Raw genomic sequence first — 21,852 nt, forward strand, 5'->3', positions numbered from 1 at the left:
TCAAAAAACTGTCGTCCATAAAATGCGTTGCACAAATTCGAACATCTGGGTTGTGCTGTTCTGTTGTAAATAAATTGTAACCAATGATTCCTAATTGCATCTACTTCCGGAAGGCCAAATAAAGTGCTTTTGCTTTCGCACTGAAATACACAGCGTCTCCCTGACATGGCTGCATCAACACTACTGCTGTTCCTGAAACCACGCCGCCTTTCTTTGCGTGCACATTTGGGCGGCATTATGCTAATATTTCCACATAGTGACGTAGATATGTGGGGGCGTGTTAGAACGAGCCGTTTTAGGTAGGTGTGGCTGACTCTTAACTTTTATAAAGAATATCTCTTTGGATTTGAGGCTTTAGTCTTTGCAACTTTACAGATCTTCTTTATGCACCAAGAGCTTGTAACACTCCAAAGAGAAAGGAAAACTTGAAATCGCATCATATGACCCCTTTAAATAAATAGTTTTATATTTCACCTTTGTTTTGGATTGGATTGTAATCCTTTCCCTCACTAAAGCCATCAAGTACAGTATTTTACCTTTGTCTTTTTTGTCTGGTTTTCAAATACATTTTTGCTTCAAATAAGCATTTGTAATGTTGTGATTCTTGTGATATATATATATATTTCTTCTTATTCGAGATGCAGTTTCACACAGATATTAGTCACAATAGCTAAGAAAAAATGCTCTTATTTTCTGTTTCATGTCGACTTTAATATTTAGTTCACATGATGAGTATCAATAGTTTGACATCGTAAAGGGCCAGTCACACAGAATGTGCTTTTTTATGTTTAAAAATGCGAGACACATGGCAGTTTAAAAAAAAGTGTGCGTTCAAAAGACGTGACACAGTCAAACATGACCATCTTGTGAATCGTAATGTAGAGAAACTATGGAAAAGCAGTGCAGTGCAATGCAGAAATGTGTTTGGTGTAAACAGCCGCTAATAGCGCAAATCTGAAATATTGTACATCATAATGTTTACAGGTTTTGAATTTTTAAAAATACTAAGACTTAAGTTAATGCTTTTTAAATGCGTTTAAAATGATCATCTAAATGATTTCTTTAATCTACCTTCTTTCTGAAGTGGGTTGCAAGTTTAGTGGCCTCAAACAGGGAGGAGACCATGAACCTCAACGAGAAGAAGCCCAACAAGTGGTGGACAGAACCGGACACGTTTGCCATGCTGGCCCTCATAGAGCAGATGGATCTGGTCCACGAGCTGGATAAGAAGCGTCAGCGCAACGAATCCCTCTTCCGACGCCTCAGGCTGAGTCTGGCAAAGCGGGGAATCCACTTCACTGTCACCCAAATCCGAAACCGTTGGAAGAGTCTCAAACACAAGTACCGTAAGATCAAACTGGCCAGCTACCGAAGTCCAGCCGCTCGCCTCTCTGCCATCGAGTCTTTCCGCTACTTCCATATGCTGGATCACATGTTGGTGCGCAGACCGAAGACGGGAGGCAGGGAGGACGACCTCACAGATGCTCACGCCCTGCTAGGACGGTCACTCGTGGACCTGGATGACCATGCAGACAGTACTGCTTCCCATTGGCTTTTTGCATGACTTATTTGCCTGTATGCACTGCATTAAAGGAGTAGTTCATCTTAAAATTCAAATAGCCATACTCACCCTCATTCCAAACCTGTATGACTGACTTTCTTCTGTGGAGCACAAAATGAAAGGTTAGAAAGGGAAGCTGAATGTTGACGTTGCTCCATTCAATGATTGTGAGGACAGATGTTGTGAGGCTCAATGAAAACATCAGAAAAGTGGTCCATATAGTGCACTATATCCCAAATCTTCTGAAGTGTTCACAAAATTCACTTGTATTTTAATATAGTGTGTCTTTGTAGGCGAATGAGCTTGTAAAACCTAATTTTAGCGAACACAGAAGAAAAAAGTCAAATGGGTTTTGAACTGATTGGCTAAATAAATTATGCCAGAATTTTCATTTTTGGGTGAACTATGCCTTTTTCCCCCTGGAGATATGGATGTCTTATAGCATCATTCATCCTCAATTAGTTTAGCTAATTTAACATTAGACATGGTGGAAACCCAGTCATATATTTTCTGTAAGTAAAACTGTATATAGTTATACAGTTTTGCTCAAGGTTTTCGTGGATGGTGGAATTTCACACGGAATTTTACAGAATCTAATTTGGCTAGACTTGACATGCAGCCATTGACGCCAACCAAAAAAAATATATGGGAATCATTTTCTCCTCCTGATTATTATAAACGGATTAGCCTTATTTAATTAATCTAATTTTGCAGTCATTCATTTCTTTCCATAATATCTGTGGCCCGCCAGTTGAGAATCACTGGCTTATACAATATATTAATGTTATCAGCAACTCTGTATTATTGGCTTGTTTTCAGTGTATTAGTTGGACTTCTCTTTTACACACTCAAATTCTGTCATTTACTCACCATCGTCATGACTTTTTCTATCCTGTGTGGACTTAAAAGAAGATATTTTGAGAAATGTCTTAAGAAAGGTGTTTTTTTGTCCATACAGTGGAAGTCAAAGTTCTAAAAAGTTCTCAACATTCCCAAATATCTTCACTAAGGAAAGACACAAGTTTGGAACCACATGAGGGTGAGAAAGTGATGACGGAATTTTCATGAGGTTTTGTCCTGTTGATCTCCTCTTCCAGGTCCTTGGCCTGAAGGCATAATCCCTAAATCTGAGCCTGAGAGCATGTCTTCTAAACTTGAACCTGATGTTGATGACAGTCTGAATCCAGATGACGTGGCTGGTTCTGAGCCTCCAAGCTGGGCTGTAGGACCAGATGAAGTTATGACCCTGGGCTTGTCAGGAGAATACCTCTATGCAGTGAAGACCGAGCCACCATCCCTATGCACTCCCAACAGCACAGAAAGTACAAGAGACGCTGTTGACTTCAGCTACAATGATTTCCCAGGTGACATATGGCGCTTTTCCACTGCGTGGTATGACTCGGCTCGGCTCGGCACGGTTCGGCTCGGCACGGTTTGCGTTTCCACTGCAGTTCAGTACCGCTTTAGAGTGGGCGGGATTATTCACATGTCGTTATAGTTGCGCCACCTGTACTACCACGACTCCTAAAAAAAAAAAACGTTTTCATTCCGCGTCGCCCCATCAAGCTCTTGCTGGATCCGCTCCTCTGCTATCAACGAGAGGAACGTCTGTTCTTCCGCAACAGACAACAAAACTTTTTGGTTGTTATAAAAAGGTGCGCTCGTTCCAATGGCTGTGCTGATTTAAATCTAGCGGTTCTTTTGTGTTTGTGTCGCAAGTTCAGTGACGCAGGTAGTGACGATTCTCTCCGGCCAATCTGTGATCAGCAGAGTTTACACGTCACATTTTGCTAACGGTACGGTTCACTTGGAACTTCAACCGAGGTGGTACTAAAAAAAGTACCAGGTACTGTACCCAGTGGAAAACCCCCAAAAAGTGAACCGTACCGAGCCGTACCATGCAGTGGAAAAGCACCAATACTGGTTCAGTTCTCTCTGGTACAACAACCAAAAGCACCTCACGAGTCACAGTTCTTGTTTTATCCCAGCAGGAACTTCTGAAGAGACTAGCAGCCTGATCCTCCAGCAGCTAACCATCCTGAACCACCGGCTTGGAGAACAGCTGGCCGAGCAGAGAGCCTTCCACTGCAGCATGCTGGGAATGATGGATCGCCAGATCCAGGTCCTGGAGCAGCTCTCCAATTTCACCAGGAACCACCAATCCAAGCTTGAGACGCCGGACACGGACTCTTCAGTCAGTCCAAATGTGCATGAAGCTCAAACGCAGACTTCTGAGCCATATCCCACGTTCCTCATGCCCAAAAGCGAACCAGCAGCTGCTCCTTGGAAGGTCTCCCTCTTGGAAGTCCACAAGAAGTCAACACACAGTGACACTGAGACTCCTCAAACCCCGGAAGGGTGCAAAGCAAACACCTCTAGCCCACCTTCTTTAGAGATTTCGTCCTCAACCAAGAACGCTATTGTGCTGAATGGATTGTGTAAGCACGATTGAGTGCTGCTTGATTGGGACATTACACATTCAGTAGGAAGAACAAAAGTCTTTTGTTCTGTAGATGTTTCAGGTGGTGGTCTGATCTGAAACATCTACATATGCGTTTTTCAGTTTCATAGGAAAGTATTCAGTGCTCTGATGTTTTAATCAGTAACACTTTTTGAGAAATAGAACAATAGACTCATTATTTATTTACTTTGGTTTGTTTGCCAACTAACACTCGATGTGAATCTTAGATGGTAAGTAACTTAACAGTGACCGTTTCAAAATTGCAGTTCGGACCAAGGTAGCTTTATGTCTGTAATCATCTTGCATTATCTGAGAAAAAAGTGGGTTATTGGTAAGCTTAAAGTTGTGTAAAATATCAGTTTCTTCCAATTAGGTTTGGGACACACTTTTAAGGCTGATTTTAACTAAATAAGGTGTGTTATGAATTTCATCATCTAATCTGAACTCCTATGTGGTTAAGTATGAACTTATAAATCTGTTAATTTCAATAACTGCTTGCCTCTTATTATAAAGTAATATTTCACTGATATGTGTCATAGTATTTTTGACATGCTAAATCAATCAGCGTTGGGATGTAACGCCACTAAGTCCAGCAATCTTACTAGTACATACAGAAATTACATTTATGTTAAACTATGGGTATTGTCAAAATGTTACTCAAAAGTCATAAAGTGCTAAAAACATGCTCGAGTATAAGAAAGAAAAAAAAAAGTCAATTTAACATGTAATATCATACTTAAGTAGGGCAAACTTATTTTTATATGGCTTTGAAATTGTCACAATATCCAGACTATATGGGGTCAGTTAGATGTTTTAATTATTTAAAAATAAGCCTCCTATGCTCACTTGATGCTCATTTGATAAAAAAAAAATACAGTAACACGGTAATATTGTGATATATCACGGTAATATTGTGATATATCACAATAAACTTAATAATGAACTTTACAGTCGTTTGGGTCAGAGACGAAATCTGATAAAAAAAATACAGTAACACGGTAATATTGAACTTTACAGTCGTTTGAGTCAGAGATGAAATCTGATTAAAAAAATACAGTAACACGGTAATATTGTGATATATCACAATAAACTTAATGAACTTTACAGTCGTTTGGGTCAGAGACGAAATCTGATAAAAAAAATACAGTAACACGGTAATATTGTGATATATCACGGTAATATTGTGATATATCACAATAAACTTAATGCCGGGATATCTGTGGAGTCTTTCTTTTTACTATGCTGAAAGGATTACGCTTTTAAAAAGAAAGAGAAAAAATTAAAGACCTGTACCTAATCACTTCCCCTGTCTCGGCTTGATTAGAAGAGGGGGACAGAGAGCGTAAAGGGATATCAAGAGGATTTGAGAGGAAAGGCACTGCTACACTCTTAAAAATAAAGGTGCTTCACGATGCCATAGAAGAACCTTTTTGTCTAAATGGTTCCATAAAGAACCTTTAACATCTGAAGAACCTTTCTGTTTCACAAAAGGTTCTTTGTGGTGAAAGAAGGTTCTTCAGATTATAAAAGGGTAAGAAAGAGATGGTTCTTTAAAGAACCTTTGACTGAATGGTTCTTTGTGGAACTAAAAATGGTTCTTTTATGGCATCGCTTGAAGAACCTTTTGAAGCACCTTTATTTTTAAGAGTGTACCTGAAGTCTGTGTGCGTCTGAATTTATTATGTACAAGATTTGAGGTGATGGACAACTATTGTGAAGGGAATGTTTACTGCATTGGTCCAACATTTAATAGGATTTATATTTTCTTGACACCACATTAAATATGATGTCCACCCTGATTATTGTCCATTGCTGAACGTAACAAAGACCTAATATGTTTAAAACCGTTCAATATTAAAGAAATAGTTCACTAAAAAATGTACTCACCTTCAGGCCATCCAAGATGTAGATTAGTTTGTTTCTTCATCAGAACAGGTTTGGATAAATTTAGTTTTACCCTACTTGCTCACCAAATGGATCCTCTGCAGTGAATGGGTGCCGTCAGAATGAGAGTCCAAACAGCTGATAAAAACATCACAATAATCCTCAAGACTCCAGTCCATCAATTAATTTCGTGTGAAGTGAAAAGCTGTGTGTTAGTGAGAAACGTTTTAACATTAAAACATCACTTCTGGCCAAAATATAAATTCATAATCCATAATAATTCTTCAGTGTAAAAGTCCATCCTCACATCAATATCCACCCACATATCTGTTTAGAAGTGTTTTGGACTGTTTTTGCTTGTAAACGCTGCTTGTGCATATTTCTCTCCTGATTCAGACGAGGCAACTTTTTACCTGGAGAAAGCAATATTATGGATAGAGGACTCGTGTTTTAGCAAGAAGCAATGGTTTGAAGTATAGTCTTGGAAAAAAAAAAGTCTTGACAGATTAAAAAAAACACAGCTTTTCACTTCACAAGATGTTAATTGATGGACTGGAGTCATGTGGACTACTTGTGGATTACTGTGATTGTTTTATCAGCTGTTTGGACTCTCATTCTGACGGCACCCATCCACTGCAGAGAATCCATTGGTGAGCAAGTGATCTAATGCTAAATTTCTCATCTACAACTCCTCTACATCACGGATGGCCTGAGGGTAAGTACATTTTGAGCAAATGTAAATTGAACTATTCTAACTATAAACTATTCCTGTAATGTGTAAAATTAAATGTGCTACATAAATGTACTTTTCATCAAATTTGCATGTCATTTTAAGAATATTTACATATTTTACTGGGAAAGATGACAAAATACCATTTAAGATTTGTTTTTTTTCAGTGTAGTTAATTGCCACTTGAAGCATGAATCATGTTTAAAACCTTTTCCAGTAGTATATATACCACATCAATATATTCACACAACTTTTCCCCTTTTATCTGAATTGCTGTTCACACATCAGCACTGAACTTGTAAAGATGCGGACGCATGTCATTTGCCAGAAATGACCTTTAAACAGCTGCACCATTCAGCATAATTTTAACTTTGTATAATTTGTAGAAAAATATAAGTCATACAGGTTTGGAACAACATGAGGGTGAGCAAGTGATGACAGAATATTCATTTTTGATTGAACTAATCCTTAAAGATACTGTACATTCATAATAAAACAAATATGTTTGAATTATTTTTGCCCGTTTATCTTTGCGCTGTTGCAAGTTGTTGGCTTGTATACAAAAATAGCATAAAATAGCATTTTTAATATCAAGACTCATCAGCAAAAAAAAAAAAGGCAAAGCCTCATTAATTCCTTTGAAGTGCTTACTAAATAGACAACTTACATTTTATTGCATATGCAAAATTAGAAATGTTCAATAGAAGTGCACAAACCCTCATAATATAGGAAAGCTAGATACTCCAACTTATCTTTCACTGTTTACCTAATGAAATGCTGTGTCAGTGGTAATCTGTTCATTGGTAGTCACTCAACCTTCTGAGCTGATTATGTCACACTGCTGGGGTCGAATAGCAACCCTTCTTTAAAAAAAAATAAATAAAAGGCTTCTCCATGGTGATTGGACATTTGTGGATTTGTGCAGTGATGGACGGTCTGATAGACAGTGCTTTTGCCTCGCTGGCTCATCTTGAACAGTCCGCATTGCGCTGAACCTTTTGTCCAGGGTCTCGCTACGTTCCTCCAGTTCTAATTGAATCAACAGGATTGCTGTTACGAAGAGCATCGAGGCAAGGGGGTCTCTCAGAGGGCAAAGGACGGGTCAGGACCTCTGATCCAAGCGCAGTAGCTACTGGGCATGGCCAACTAGTGTCAAACTTTGGGCACTGGGATGAATTAGCACTGTGTTAGTAATGAGTCCTAGCTGGAGCGTTGTAAAGGAGACTTCTTATTTAATTTGTTATAAGAAAACTTACAAGCTGTACACTCACACTCATAAGAGTCATTCGTTTGGGAATCAGACTACATTGGTCACACTGTATATTTTCGATTTACTAAAAAAAGAACCAACTCATACGATTCATTTGTTCAGGAATCAGAACTGAATCACAAGGGTCATTCATTCGGGAATCAGACTACGGCTGCATCCGAAAACCTAGGCAGCTGACTTGTTGCCTTGCTACCTTATCAGGCAATAACTTTGGAGGCAGCATTTGCGCACAAAGGCATCTCACGTAACTGATTTCAGACATGCTTCTGAGGCAACGTAAAGGTTTGATGATCTACAACAAAATAGAATGAGCTTTGGTGATAACTAAATGAATTTTGAATTACTACAATACTGATTTCTGATCATGAAATGGAACACACAGGATTGTGGGATATCAAAGGAAGTGAAGGATGCTGCCTTCAAATATCGATCAGATGAAGGTATCTCAGGACACAGGAAGTGAAGCTAAATTTGGATTCAAACATGCCTTGATGCTTTTCTACCTTGAAATGTGTCCTCCGAAGGCAGAATTTTACATTTTTTGGATGCAGCCTACATTGGTTGTTCACTAAACATAACCAAATCATATAATCATTTGTCGTCATTAACTGTATACAAAATATACAACTGGAGATTTAAATTACTAACATGATATCAGAATGTATCAGAAATGCATTTCACTGTTTACTTGATTTACCAAAGCCATTCATGAGAAGTATTGGGAAACCCAAGGTTGGGAGCAAACCATATGCCTGTGGGATATGAGCCTTATTATCTCAACAAGTATCAACCCTGAAGCTCATATGTCTATAGGAGGGGTAAAGAAACGGCAGACTTTCGTCCAGAGTGTTGACGTCCTCCCCCAGTCTCCCCTCAGGAGTTGCAAATCAGACAGATATCCTGATTATTTGTCAAGAGCCTTCAAGAAGGAATAAACAACAGGCCTGGGGGATAGGCCTGGATAATGTAGGCCTGGTTTGGATTCAGGGGTCGTTTAAATGCCGACATAGGGGGTCAGGAGCGGTGGGTGTGGGGACAGATTATTTTTTTATGTTGTTCCACAGCAAGTGAAAGAGCACTGTATTATTGCAACAAAAATAGAAACAAAAGCAGAGTAGACCGTGACAAAGATCACAATGGGACACAATACTAAAAAAGCTTTACTTATTATTATTATTACTTAAATACAGTCCGGACTATATTGAATAAATGTTCACTTGCAGAGAATATAAAAATGGTTTGTGACAACTAGAACAAGAAACCATCAAAATGAATTTAGAAAACACTGTAGCCAATTGCGACTTTTTATCTCACAATGTGGACTTTATTTCTTGCAATTTTGAGAAAAATTATATCAGAATTGTGAGATATAAACACAGAATTGCAAGATACAAACTATGTCTCATAATTCTCAGTTTCTATCTTACAATATCACAATTATGAGTTTATATCTCATAATTCTGAGTATATCTTGCAATTCTCAGTTTATATCTCACAATTATGAGATTAGATGTCATAATTCTGACTATATTCCGCGATTTTGAGATTACATTTCATAATTCTGAGTATATCTTGCAATTCTGAGTTTATATTTTGCAATTCTGAGTTTATATCTCATAATTCTGAGTTTACATCTCGCAATACTGACTTTTTTCTGAATTTTGACTTTACATCACCACAGAATTAAAAATAAAAAAGGTATTTGCAACTTTTTATCTCACAACTCTGACTTTGCTTCTCAGAACTGCAAAAACAGAAGACAGCATTATGAGATCAAATGTTGCAATTACCTTTTATTACTATTATTATTCAAAAAAATTAAAATTGTGGATTCAAGCTTCAGTACTAATGGCAATTCTGAAGCAAAATCAAAAACCAAAACTTTGTACAACTTTTAGACAAATGCTATATATATATCAAGGTATTCCATGCACCTGACCATAGATGTACATTCTATAACTTTAAAAGAAAGAAAACACCTTTTGGATGGTCTTTATCAGGAGAAGTATTATTAATGCACACCACACAGTGAAAAAAATTCACCTCTTTTTGGTGAGTAGTATTGATAAACGCATACACAACAGTGTCTCTCGCTCTCTTGAGGCGTGACCCATGGGGTGCTTAGTAGTTAAAACCTGTCCTTTCTAAGTGAGAGAGATCTCTTCTGGAAGAGTGCAATGTTCTCTTTGTTCCCCGTGTAGAAAAACACAATGTAGGTGCTCAGGCATGCACTGGGAGGCAGATCTCCAGAGCTGCCCCGAATCTCATTAGAGGACTTTCCAAAGTTTATTATGATTGGACAGCCTAGTGAAAAGAAAGCAAGGGCCCTAAGAGTGCAGGGTAAGCCTGAGGGTGTGTGTATATGTGTGTGTGGGAACAGAATTAGTCCCATTCCCATACAGGAAGCAGATGTTTGCTGTGGCCAAGTAACTCTGGGGAAATCCACCGAGACAGGTCTTAAATGTTGTAACTCTTCATTAACTCCATGCAGAGTAAATGGGATTCAGTACATGGGGTCAGTGTAGTTTCTGTACCCCGTTCCAAATAAATGCATATAAGTGCACTTTTCCGTGCTTTCGAGTACCTTTAAAGAGGCACTCATAAAGGCGACCAGCAGGGGGAGGCTTTGAAAACAAATCTGCTCATTGCGTAGCGAGATTGGGCCCTCGGCAGGGAGCGAGCCAGAGCGCTGGGCACAATACACAGCCTGAAGAGACTTCCTGTGAAAAATAAGAAACTAACTTGAGAAATAAATATGAAGAGCTAGCTTGTTTTTACTGCTTGGCAATGTGGAAGTTGTTCTTTGGTCTAGCTGGCTGACCCACTTGGCATCACAGATGCTTGATGGTATGAAGTTGAAAATCAAATGCATTTTATTTGCATGATTCTGACTATAGAGGGAGTGCGGGGTAAGATGAGCCACCCTTGTATATAAGAAAATGTGCTCTTTTTTATATTATGTGACCATATGTGTAGGTACACTCTTAAAAATAAAGGTGCTTCAAAAGGTTCTTCAAGCGATGCCATAGAATAACTATTTTTAGTTCCACAAAGAACCATTTAGTCAAAGGTTCTTTAAAGAACCATCTCTTTCTTACCTTTTTGTAATCTGAAGAACCTTCTTTCGCCACAAAGAACCTTTTGTCAAACAGAAAGGTTCTTCAGATGTTAAAGGTTCTTTATGGAACCATTTAGACAAACAGGTTCTTCTATGGCATCGTGAAGCACCTTTATTTTTAAGAGTGTATAGTAATCTTCATAACATGTATTGCATATAGTATATTATACTTTCCAACATATAAAATCTATATATTTATTTGATTACTTTGTTATAGTAATTTGCAGGATAGACCTTTATATTGGCTTGAGAGCAACAAAGTGAAGGCTAGATATTTTTATTTTATTTTATGAATTATACATTTTTAAGAATAACAAAACAATTTTAATTTCAGTTTCATAAAAAAAAAAAAAAAAAGAAGCCAGATTGTGTCCAGGATCATTGGAAAAACATGCCTGTTGTGACATTTCTGCAAAAACATATTCTTGCATGTTTTGTGACACATTCAAAGTGGACACTGCACAAATACGTTTTTATTCATTGATAATCTGCCCGTCTTCATAATTTGTTTGAAAAGGAATACAAGTGTTGTTTTACTGCTTATAGTGTTCATTTCAGTTAGAAACTGCAGTGAATTGTATGTAAAAGTGGCTATATTCCAATATGGCAATGCATTTTACTTCTCATTTTCATAGATCGTTTCTTACATTTATTTACAAGGCAATTAGCTTACATTCTTACCCCGAATAACATACAGTGACATACATATTGTCCTTCAATAAACATTACAGTTTTCTATTCCCTAATAACAGTTTTGCTTTGACAGCAATGGCTATCCAGTGGCAATGTTGTGTATGCAACTCTGAACAGACAAATATAGTTAAAAAGCTGCAACTCATCCCTAAAGGTCTGACAGTTAGAGTGTCTGCTATTATATATTATCCCTATACTGCGATCACTGCACGTGCATGTTTGGTAAAGGGTTGCCTTTCTCTTAGGTTCACTTGTTTTCTTTAGCGTAACTAGACACCTTTTCCCTCCAGGACTGTTTTTCAGTAAACTATAGCCCCTATCTGCTGCACAGATGTACTCACTGTGACGACCACACACTCTTTTACAGACATGTACATATTCACTTAATACATACACAATACAAATATTTAATCATATGGAAAGTGTGGTTATATTTTATGCTTCCACATATGCATAAGGTTTCTGATAAAAAAGTACACACATACTTATACATACACATATTAACAGGGCTGAGAGCAGTGTGTATAGTTTACTTGGTAGATTGTCTTAAGTGCAGATTATTTTGATTTGTCTGCCTCACTTGTTCCTGGTTTAGTGTCAGGATGATGGAAAGGTCCCTAAACCAAAGGATAAACCACACTAAAAGGATAAACATGACAGAACGTTAAAGCAGGAGTGTGTCCCTTTTTTGTTCCTCTAGTGGCACCAAACATAACTGCTAATTAAATTATGGTTTTCAAACAGGTTTCCTGAACTCTCCTTTTCTTCTTTATTGGCTGGTTGATTCAGTGTTACTATGTCTGGCTCATCTGGAAAATCAAACAGATGTTTTGAAATTAACAACGTATAGACATATTATTTACTCGTTTCAGGATATTTAATTACAAATAACTTATTAATAGTTGTCTCTGCATATTAATAAAGATGTGATTTCAAGTTTGTCTTTCTCTTTGAAGTGTTACAAGCTGTTCGTGAATAGATAAGATCCCTAAAGTTGCAAAGACTAAAGTCTCAAACCCAAAGAGATATTCTTAATAAAAGTTAAGACTAGTCCACGCCCTCCTAAAACGCCTCGTTTAAACACGCCCCCACATGTCTACGTCACTGTGAGGGAAGATTTGCATAACACCACCCAAATATTCAATCAGAGCACACCTCGCTTTTCAGACCGATGAACTTTGTAAAAATCGACGCGTTTCAGAAAGGCGGGGCATAGAGGAGAAACTATAATGTACAGTATATGGAAAATAATGTGTTTTTTTAACCTTAAACCACAAACACATTTCATTACACCAAATACACAAAATAATGTTATTTTTTAGCAACGTCATATGACCCCTTTAAACTGTGGGACATATTAGCTTTAAAAATTATTTATGTAAAATACCAAAAATGCTTTGAGGATAAAATGCTAAAATAACAAACCCATCAACAGCAGAGTTAAACTATAACGTCAAAAAATATAGTAAACAAAATAAACTTTAACTTAAATAGTATAAAATGTACTTATTTTATCTAGTTGCCAAGGCAACATTTCTCATTTTCATTTATTTTAACAATGTACTTAACTAAAACTAAAACTGAAATAAAATTAATAAACACTATACATTAAAAAACTAATAAACTAATACAATTACAAAAACACCCAACACAATAATAAAATAACAAATATATATGTCCAAGTTGCTCTATTCCAAACAAAGAAAGCAGAAGGTCTTAAGTCACCCATAGTATTAGCCCTATATTCCAAGTCTTTTGAAATCAAATGATAGTTTTATGTGAGGAAAAGACTGGAATTTAAGACAGACTGGAAATCCTGAAAATAATTCAAAAACTAAAACCATAGAAAAGATTTTCATTACTTGAAATAAACATTAAATGACTTTAAACTTATTTAATTTCAGCTAGTTAGCAAGGCAACATTCTTCATTTTCATTTAATTTCAGTTGAAGTACTAAAATAACTAAAACTAAAGACTACAACTTATTAAATAGTTAACTAAATATATCCAAATAAATATATATATGAAATAGTTGAAGAAGTACTAAAATGACTGAATCTAAAATTGAAATAAAATAAAGCTATATAGATATATATAAAAAAACTAATAAAAATGACAAATTACCAAAACTTTAGCTAAAATGCAAATGAACAGAAAACATAAAAATAAGATGTAATTCAAAATATGAACAAAAACTAAAATATGAAATCAATGATAATACAATACCACTGGTCATGGCTCGAATAAAACTTTGGTTAATGACAGAATTTTCATTTTTAACTGAACTATTACTAAAAGCATAATGTCTTTTTTCAAGAAAATCCATACTTAGTCAAGTTACATTTATAAAAAAAAAAAAACTGAAAAAAATTGCACTTTTAGGTGTATAACTGCTTGTTACTGTGGCAGAACCCTTAAAGAGACACCTTTATACCTTATTTACCCCTAAAAGGCACATATTAGTGCCTTGGAGTAGTAATATATGTACTCTTAAGGAAATTAATACATTTTAGGGTTAAATAAGGTGCAATGTTGTCCCTTTAAAGGCCACTTCAGTGTTGTTCTCCTACTACAAAGCACATTTTTGCACATTTTTATCTGAGAGGTGCATAGTAGTGTGCAGTTTCATCCTCAGACAGGGACATCTCAGATGGTTGTCTGTCTGCTTTCACTCCAAAACCCCCACGGTGAGCTCACACTGAGGGGCAGTGCAGGGCATTTTAGAATATGAACTTTACAGTCTTGCAGGTTTGCAGGGGTCCTCTCTATGATACCATTTCCTGTTTTCTGCATGTCAGCCATACCACACGCCTTTGTTTTGTTGGACAAAAGTTTTTCAAATATTAATAATATGTAAAAAAAAAAGATTAAATATTAAAATACATTAAATTAAATAATATGAAAAAGTACAAAACTTGTACTGTTGTTTCCCCTAAGAAATGATAGGGGAAATTATAACCATGCAATAATGAATTATTTTAGTTAGTTTTTTTTTTTAATCCTCATTAGAATATCAGGACATTTGCATCACATTTTTGACTTTAAAATAATCAAAAATATTAATTTATTTTAATTCAGGAACTAAAAACATGCTCATTGGAAGGGCTGTATTCAAGTAATTGTTTGTATGAATTGCATTTTTAATGTATTTTAATGAAGTTTTTAATAAATTAATAGATATAGGATTAAAAAAATTAAGCCACATTGGCCATGCAACCCTATTCATAAGTTGGGTTGATCAAAAATACAGTAGAATACAGTAATATAGTTAAATATGATTACATTTCAAGTAAAGTTTTTTTTATTGTAACATTTTTAAAACAATTTTAATAAAAAAAAGATTTGTGTGATGGCAAAGCTAAATTTTCAGCATCATTAGTGTCAAATCCTTCAGAAATCATTCTAATATGCTGATTTCCTGCTTTTTATCATTATCAATGTTGAAAATAGTTGTGGTGCTTAATATATATATTTTTTGAAACCATGATACATTTTCTACAGTATTTCAGAATTCTTTGATAAATAGACATTTCAAATGAACAGCATTCATTTGTACTGTTATAAATGTCTCCTTTGATCAATTTATTGCATCCTGAATAAAAAAAAAAAATATATTTTTTATTTTAAGTCACACAGAACGGTAGTGTATGTAGTAGTACACATTCACGGCTGTGTGGTTTGTTGAATAATTTCCTTTTCTGGTCATCTGGGATGAGTGCAGCAAAAGGTGGGGGTTTCTTTTCGGATGATGTTCCTCTTTGCCCCCTGACACTGTTGTGATTAAGGATTAGACCTGTGAGGGTCTTCAGCCATTTCTCCCCTTTCCCTAAACAATCACCCCTTGCTTGCCCCCCACCTCCTTCTTTTACCACTCCTACATTCCCCTGGGGGTCGGGGGAGGCTTTTTAGCCTAAGAACTTTTTACTCATTATGTTCTAAAGTCTTCTGCTCAATCAGTGGAGCAGGAGGGAAACACCCCCCACCCACACATCCACCCACTAACCCACCCCAAAGCCCCCTCTTCCCTAACCACGCACCCTGCCTGACAACAACATCGCAGCAAACATTGAAGCCCCTTAATGCTTCTTCCAAGTACCCAAAACAAACTGACCAGATGTCTGTTTATCACACACTAATGACCCGAAGACAACAGCTTTAGTGTTCTAGACCACCAGGTATTTCGTTTTCAAATCATTTGTGCCTCTAATGAGTAGCGAGGACTTCTGAAGTTTGACTTTTCCCATTCTCTACTATTTATTCCTCCGTAACGCCCACCGAACCATTACATCACTCTCCATCTAAAGCACTTGTTGTTTTTCCTTATTAGAATGGTAATGAGGCCTCCGGTTCCTTGACCTCCTCATAAGAGTAAGTTTCTAATTATAAGCTGTAGTCTTGCAGGAACTTTAACAATAGGTATTAGACAAAGTAGCCGTTTTGTTTGGTTGTGAGGTTAAGTTACAGCCGCATGGATGGAAATTAGACTTAAGTCAGCAGGTTCACAAGAGCCCTTGTGTCTCAACAAGCCCTTCATAAGATGACATATTGGTTTATTGGAACCTCCTCCTGCTTTTTATTAACAAAGGGGGGGGAATCTTATTAGTGCGTCTCGACATGATGAGAGAGTAAAGTTACAGTCACTAACAAGCTACCTCAAAATCTAGAGAGGAGACACTATGAAATTAAAGTTAGTTTTGAAAGTGGAATGGTTTTTATGGATTTCTGTGCACATTGTTTTAATAACTCTTGAAAATAAAGTTTTTTTAATACACATAGAACCTTTCTATTCCACAAAATAATTCTTTAGAAGAATTTTGTTGCTCACAGTCAGGGGAAAAAAAGTTATTTTAAGAACTGATCACTGAAAGGTTATTTGGGGAACCAAAAATGGTTCTTCTATGGCACGGCTGTGGAAACCACCTTTTGGAACTTTTACTTTTAAGAGTGTAATTGATAAACATCATGAGCCGTGGTAACCATATAGACCTTAGTCAGGTTACGCTACTATAAATAAAGCTTATTTTCTGACATAGATGGTTTCATGAAGAACCTTTAACATCCATGCTCTCTTGGAAATAAAGGTTAAAAAACTGGGTTTTTCACAGTAATGCCATTGAAGAACCATTTTTTTGATTCCTCAAAGAACCTTTCAGTCAGTCATCAGTTAATTTTCTTAGTGTGAAGAACATTTGATTAATCTAAAGAACCTTTTTCCACTAAAGAACTTCTTGTCCAATGGAAATATTTTATGGATCTTAAAGGCTCTCTTCCATTAATACCAATAAAGAACCTTTATTTTTAAGAATGTGGGAACTTTTCATTCCACAAAAGGTTCTTTATATTTTTCTAAGTGTTGGGCTGATAATCATCATGAGCCTTGGTAACCACACTCTTAAAAATAAAGGTGCTTCACGATGCCATAGAAGAACCTTTTTGTCTAAATGGTTCCATAAAGAACCTTTAACATCTGAAGAACCTTTCTGTTTCACAGAAGGTTCTTTGTGGCGAAAGAAGGTTCTTCAGATTATAAAAAGCTAAGAAAGAAATGGTTCCTTAAAGAACCTTTGCCTGAATGGTTCTTTGTGGAACCAAAAATGGTTCTTCTATGGCATCGCTTGAAGAACCGTTTGAAGCACCTTTATTTTTAAGAGTGCATAGACGTTAGTCAGGTTAGATGTCAAATTGAATTTTAGGATGAAAATAAGGCTATGAGGGATAGACTTACAATATTTACAGTGGCATGCATGTATAATGGTCCTAGATCATGTAATTTTCATCAAATCAGTTTTTGCCTACTGAACTTTTTCAGAAAGACTCTCATCAGCTGAAGAAGAACGTACTGTACTTCAATCCCTCACAGCCTCATTTTCATGTCAGAAATTAAATATGGCACTACCCTGACTAAAGATCTATTGATGAAGACCCCATGCAAAGTTCCCTTATGCATGTCCCAAAAAACTACTATAAAGTGTAGGTCCAACAAAGTCACTCTTTGGATTCATGGTATAATTGCTAAACAAAAACTACAGAGAATCTACCTTAGTTGTTAAAAGTGCCGGGACCCGCAGGTCTTCATACACCACACAGAGCCAGTCCCGTCTCCTCTCACAGTTGGGTCAGCTGATCAGTATGTCTGTGGTCACCAGGAAAAGGCATATAAAATTACTTTTATGTCAACCTCTTCACCAGTGGGTGACACTTTCAACACCTTCGCTAGGTTGTATCAAAGCACCTCAGAGGGTCGTCGTCTCCAGGTCTGACAGCAACAGGGTGGCGTGATCGAACCCTGAGATGTTATAACACAGTGACATTCACAGTAGCCTCAAACAATGTTTTGTTAAACTAATTGCATCGAGTGAGACTCAATGCATAGTGAAATAAAGTGTATATTATAGTACCGGCAAAACGTTTGGAATAATTATGATTTAAGTCTCTTATGTTCACCAATACTGTATTATTTGAAATACAGTAAAAACTGTAGTATTGTGAAATATTATTACAATTTAAAATAACTGCTTTCTGTTTTAATATATATATATATATAAAAAATTATTTGTGATGGCAAATCTGAATTTTCAGCATCATTCCTCTAGTCTTCAGTGTCACATGATCCTTCAGAAATCATAATGATATGTCGATGCTCAGTAATAATGATAATAATGGATCTTAGTATTATCAGTGTTGAACAGTTGTTGCTGTTTTGATGATAGTAGAATTTGATCAGGATTCTTTGATGAATAGAACGTCGACGATAACAGCGTTTATTTGAATCTGAAATCTTCTGTGACCTTATAAATGCCTTTACTGTCCCTTTTGATCAATTCAACGCTCCCTTGTTGAATACAATTCTATTAATCAATTCCATTAATTTGATTATTAATAGAATTAATAATAAAACATTAATTTCTTTCTTCTTTCTAAAACCTGGGGAAAAAAACTGTTTTCAACATTGATAATAATAGAACAAGTTTCTTGAGCAGCAAATCAGCATATGAAATAATTTCTGAAGGATCTTGTGACGCCGCGTAATGACACTGCAAACACAGCAATTATCACCACAGGAATAAATTGCATTTGAAAATAGCCTATAATAAAACAGAAGACAGTTATTTTAAACTGTAATAATATTTCACCTTATTACTGTCTCTGTAGTTTTGATCAAATAAATTAAGCCTTGGTAGGCATAAAAGTCTTATTTCAGAAACATCAACAAATCTTAATCATCCTTCATATAGCTAGTTATCATATATTTAAAAAATATTAAAGTGTCAAATATGTCTATAGTCTGAGTTTACACAAGGCAAGGTTTTGTGACATGTTCTAATAACAGGTTCACTTTTTTTTTTTTACCAGCAACTACTAAATTTGATAACATTGGAACTGTATGATAAAACTACAGAAAACATGCATTTCTTTGGAGTTCTGACTCGAAGCATATGTATTTAGGTCTACTGTGATATGGCCTTTCTGACTAGTTTCCCATATATAATGATTATTACATAATCTCCCCAATACAGTTCTGATGTAAGATACATGTACATAGGCCTATAATATTTGTGTGCTATAGGCTATATATGATAGCAGGTGTAAACCAACACAAACAACTCCGCGCGCTTTGGACAGTTCAGTGTGGAGTGGGCGGAGCTAGGAGAACGCGGAGGTGTGGTCGCCGGACAGCAGTCTTAAAAACACGTGTTGAGCCGAAAAGCGAAGCGTGGAGTTCAGAAAAACTACGAGGGAGTTGTGTGGGATCACGGAAGAATCGCCAAATAAAGTCTTCGTCACGCAGGACTATGCCATCCTACGCACTCAATCAGTTTATTGATCTGGATGATGTCCTGTGCAAGGTATATTTAGCGTTACATGAGTTTAAAACTACAGCGTGGTTGTTTTGAGACGGGTCACGTAGCATAAATCATGTTTTTAGGGGCGATTTTTTTTCAATGCATTTGCATGCATTCTGCAGGAAACGTATAATGCCTGATGCAAACGATTTCTTGTAAGGTTGACGATAGCTGGTCGAATCGATTAAATGAAATTCAGCTTGCTAGAAACGTCCCAACCAGGGAGGGAACGTGGGCCACGAGTGAGCGCCTTTTTATTGCGATCAGCCATTATCGTTATGTTGTGCTAGTTTTGCATGTATGAAGCTTGAACAGGACCGCATGCAAGCACCATTGCTTGTGGCATTGTTGAGCTTTAGAGCGCAAATATTAGAGCTTCGTTTGATTTTTGAACGTAAACAAGTTGAGTGCCCGGAGTTGTAAAAAAAAAAAAACTTACCGCTGCAAAGTTTTTTCCGAATTATTTTTTTCGCGTTAATGTGAATGGGAAGTAAACGGGAACTGATGTTTCAGATTTGAAATCGCGGTGTTTTTCTGGCTGCGTTAAATTATATTAGCGAATGGATGTGTTCGACTCGTACACGAATCGTTCAAATGAGTCGGTTCACTGAAACTTGTTGAAAACAACTGAAACTTGGTTGCAAAAACTGAACTGGTGCGCATGATTCATCTATATATAAACATATTAAACCTACGACAAAATGTGTATGAATCGGTTTTTATTGGAGTGTTAGGAACCACGCGAATCGTTTTTGAACCGGTTCTTTTGAAAGAACAGATTTGCAAAAATGATTCGGACTCCCTTGCTTCCACTTACTGAATTTGCAGGGATAGCATACTTGCTGCTTTGAATAAAACTGCCAGACTTTGTCATCTGCTTGGAGATGTCTAACCCTTTTGTTCTTTTCCTTACAGCACCTTTTAAATCTTGACCTTCGAGAGCCAATGCAACCCTCACACACCGCTGCTGTTGGATATAGGAAGCCTGACAGTCCCTGCACACTTTCCTCCACCAGTTCAGGACTTTCTATTGACAGCATTGAGAGTGGAACCATGAACTCAAGCCACTGGGCCCCCCAGAAAGTATCGTCTCGGTCAAAGTGGAGCAAGATGTCCTTTTGGTCCGAGCGCTCTGTTAGCATGGTGGAGGGCAACACTGGAAGTCTGGGTTGGTCTTCTGCTGAACCCGGCCATTTAAAGCAGTCTTCTGTCACGTCAGGTGCCGTTTCCCTCTCCGGCTCAACGTCTCCGTTCTCTGCGGCCTCATCGCGCTACAAGACCGAGCTGTGCCGCACGTTCGCCGAAAGAGGCGTGTGCAAGTACGGCGGCAAGTGTCAATTTGCGCACGGCCCTGAAGAACTACAAGACCTCAGCCGTCACCCGAAATACAAGACTGAACCCTGCCGCACTTTCCACTCCATTGGCTTCTGCCCCTACGGCATCCGCTGCCATTTCGTGCACAATGCCGAAGACGATCACATGCAATCCCTACCCCAGACCTGCAACCCGACTGTCCAACGGCCTCCCCTCCTCAAGCAGAGTTTCAGCTTCGCCGGGTTTCCCACAACTCCCCAACCTCTAGAAGCCCCCCTAGCGCCTTCCTCGTTCCTGTGCGCACCTTCTGTTTCGACTCCGACGTCGACCGTCATGTCTGACCTTCTCTCCCTGGCCTTTCCCGATATAGACCCCAACACCCTTCTGGACCAGGCCCGAGAGTTGCACCCTCAATTTCTGCCGTCTCCTGACTCTGGCTACTCAGGACTGACTCCCACTTTGTCGCCCACCCAGCTCGCTCCTTCCCAGCCCGAGGTCTGCTTGCGACAGAGTCCCACTGGCGGGCCTTCCCTAGGCCTCCGAAGTCTATCCCACACCTCTCTCTCAGACCACGAGGGTGGCAGCTGCTCTTCATCCAGCAGTATGAGCGGCTCGGAGTCCTCCTTTGGACCCGAAGCCAGCGGGCGCAGGCTTCCCATCTTCAGCCAGCTTTCGGTACCCGATGACAGCGTCTACAACGAAGGCAGCAACTCCGGCACAAGCTTCTTCCTGTAGACTTGTCGCTCCTCACGGGGACTGAACTGTATACTGTGGTATACCTACTGTATTATGTGGCCGATACTTGACATTTTAGTTAAGCTCGGAGTGAAACCTACTGTTTGAAGGTACTGGATGTTGAAAGTGTTCTTTAAGTGGGGTTTCATGTACTTTTAAGTGGAGCGATTCACCATGTTATATTGTTTTGATAATTGAAAAGACAAGTGGGGAAAAGAATTAACTTGAAAACCTGCAAAGT

General features: G+C 37.7%; 2 protein-coding genes across 5 annotated transcripts in view; both read left to right on the top strand.

The window, feature by feature from the left end:
- Window positions 1-4,610, top strand: part of LOC107560632 (uncharacterized) — a 6,114-nt gene extending 1,504 nt beyond the window's left edge. For 2 of the 4 annotated variants that reach the window (XM_016244866.1, XM_016244867.1), the window contains 3 exons: window positions 1,085-1,535; window positions 2,659-2,925; window positions 3,550-4,610. In XM_016244866.1, the coding sequence (XP_016100352.1) occupies window positions 1,124-1,535; window positions 2,659-2,925; window positions 3,550-4,013 (1,143 nt within the window). In that variant the 5' untranslated portion in view covers window positions 1,085-1,123 and the 3' untranslated portion in view covers window positions 4,014-4,610. The remainder of the gene's footprint in view (window positions 1-1,084; window positions 1,536-2,658; window positions 2,926-3,549) is intronic. The other 2 variants (XM_016244868.1, XM_016244869.1) reach the window with 2 other exon arrangements.
- A 14,808-nt stretch (window positions 4,611-19,418) lies between these two features.
- On the top strand, window positions 19,419-21,846 carry LOC107560624 (zinc finger protein 36, C3H1 type-like 1). Its single transcript, XM_016244855.1, has 2 exons — window positions 19,419-19,565; window positions 20,478-21,846. Exons 1-2 carry the CDS (start codon window positions 19,512-19,514, stop codon window positions 21,609-21,611), a joined length of 1,188 nt encoding a protein of 395 aa, XP_016100341.1. The 5' UTR covers window positions 19,419-19,511; the 3' UTR covers window positions 21,612-21,846.
- Window positions 21,847-21,852: the final 6 nt, after the last annotated feature.

Source organism: Sinocyclocheilus grahami, unplaced genomic scaffold, assembly GCF_001515645.1.
Source record: "Sinocyclocheilus grahami isolate Dianchi unplaced genomic scaffold, SAMN03320097.WGS_v1.1 scaffold736.1, whole genome shotgun sequence".
Classification (NCBI taxonomy): Eukaryota; Metazoa; Chordata; class Actinopteri; order Cypriniformes; family Cyprinidae; genus Sinocyclocheilus; species Sinocyclocheilus grahami.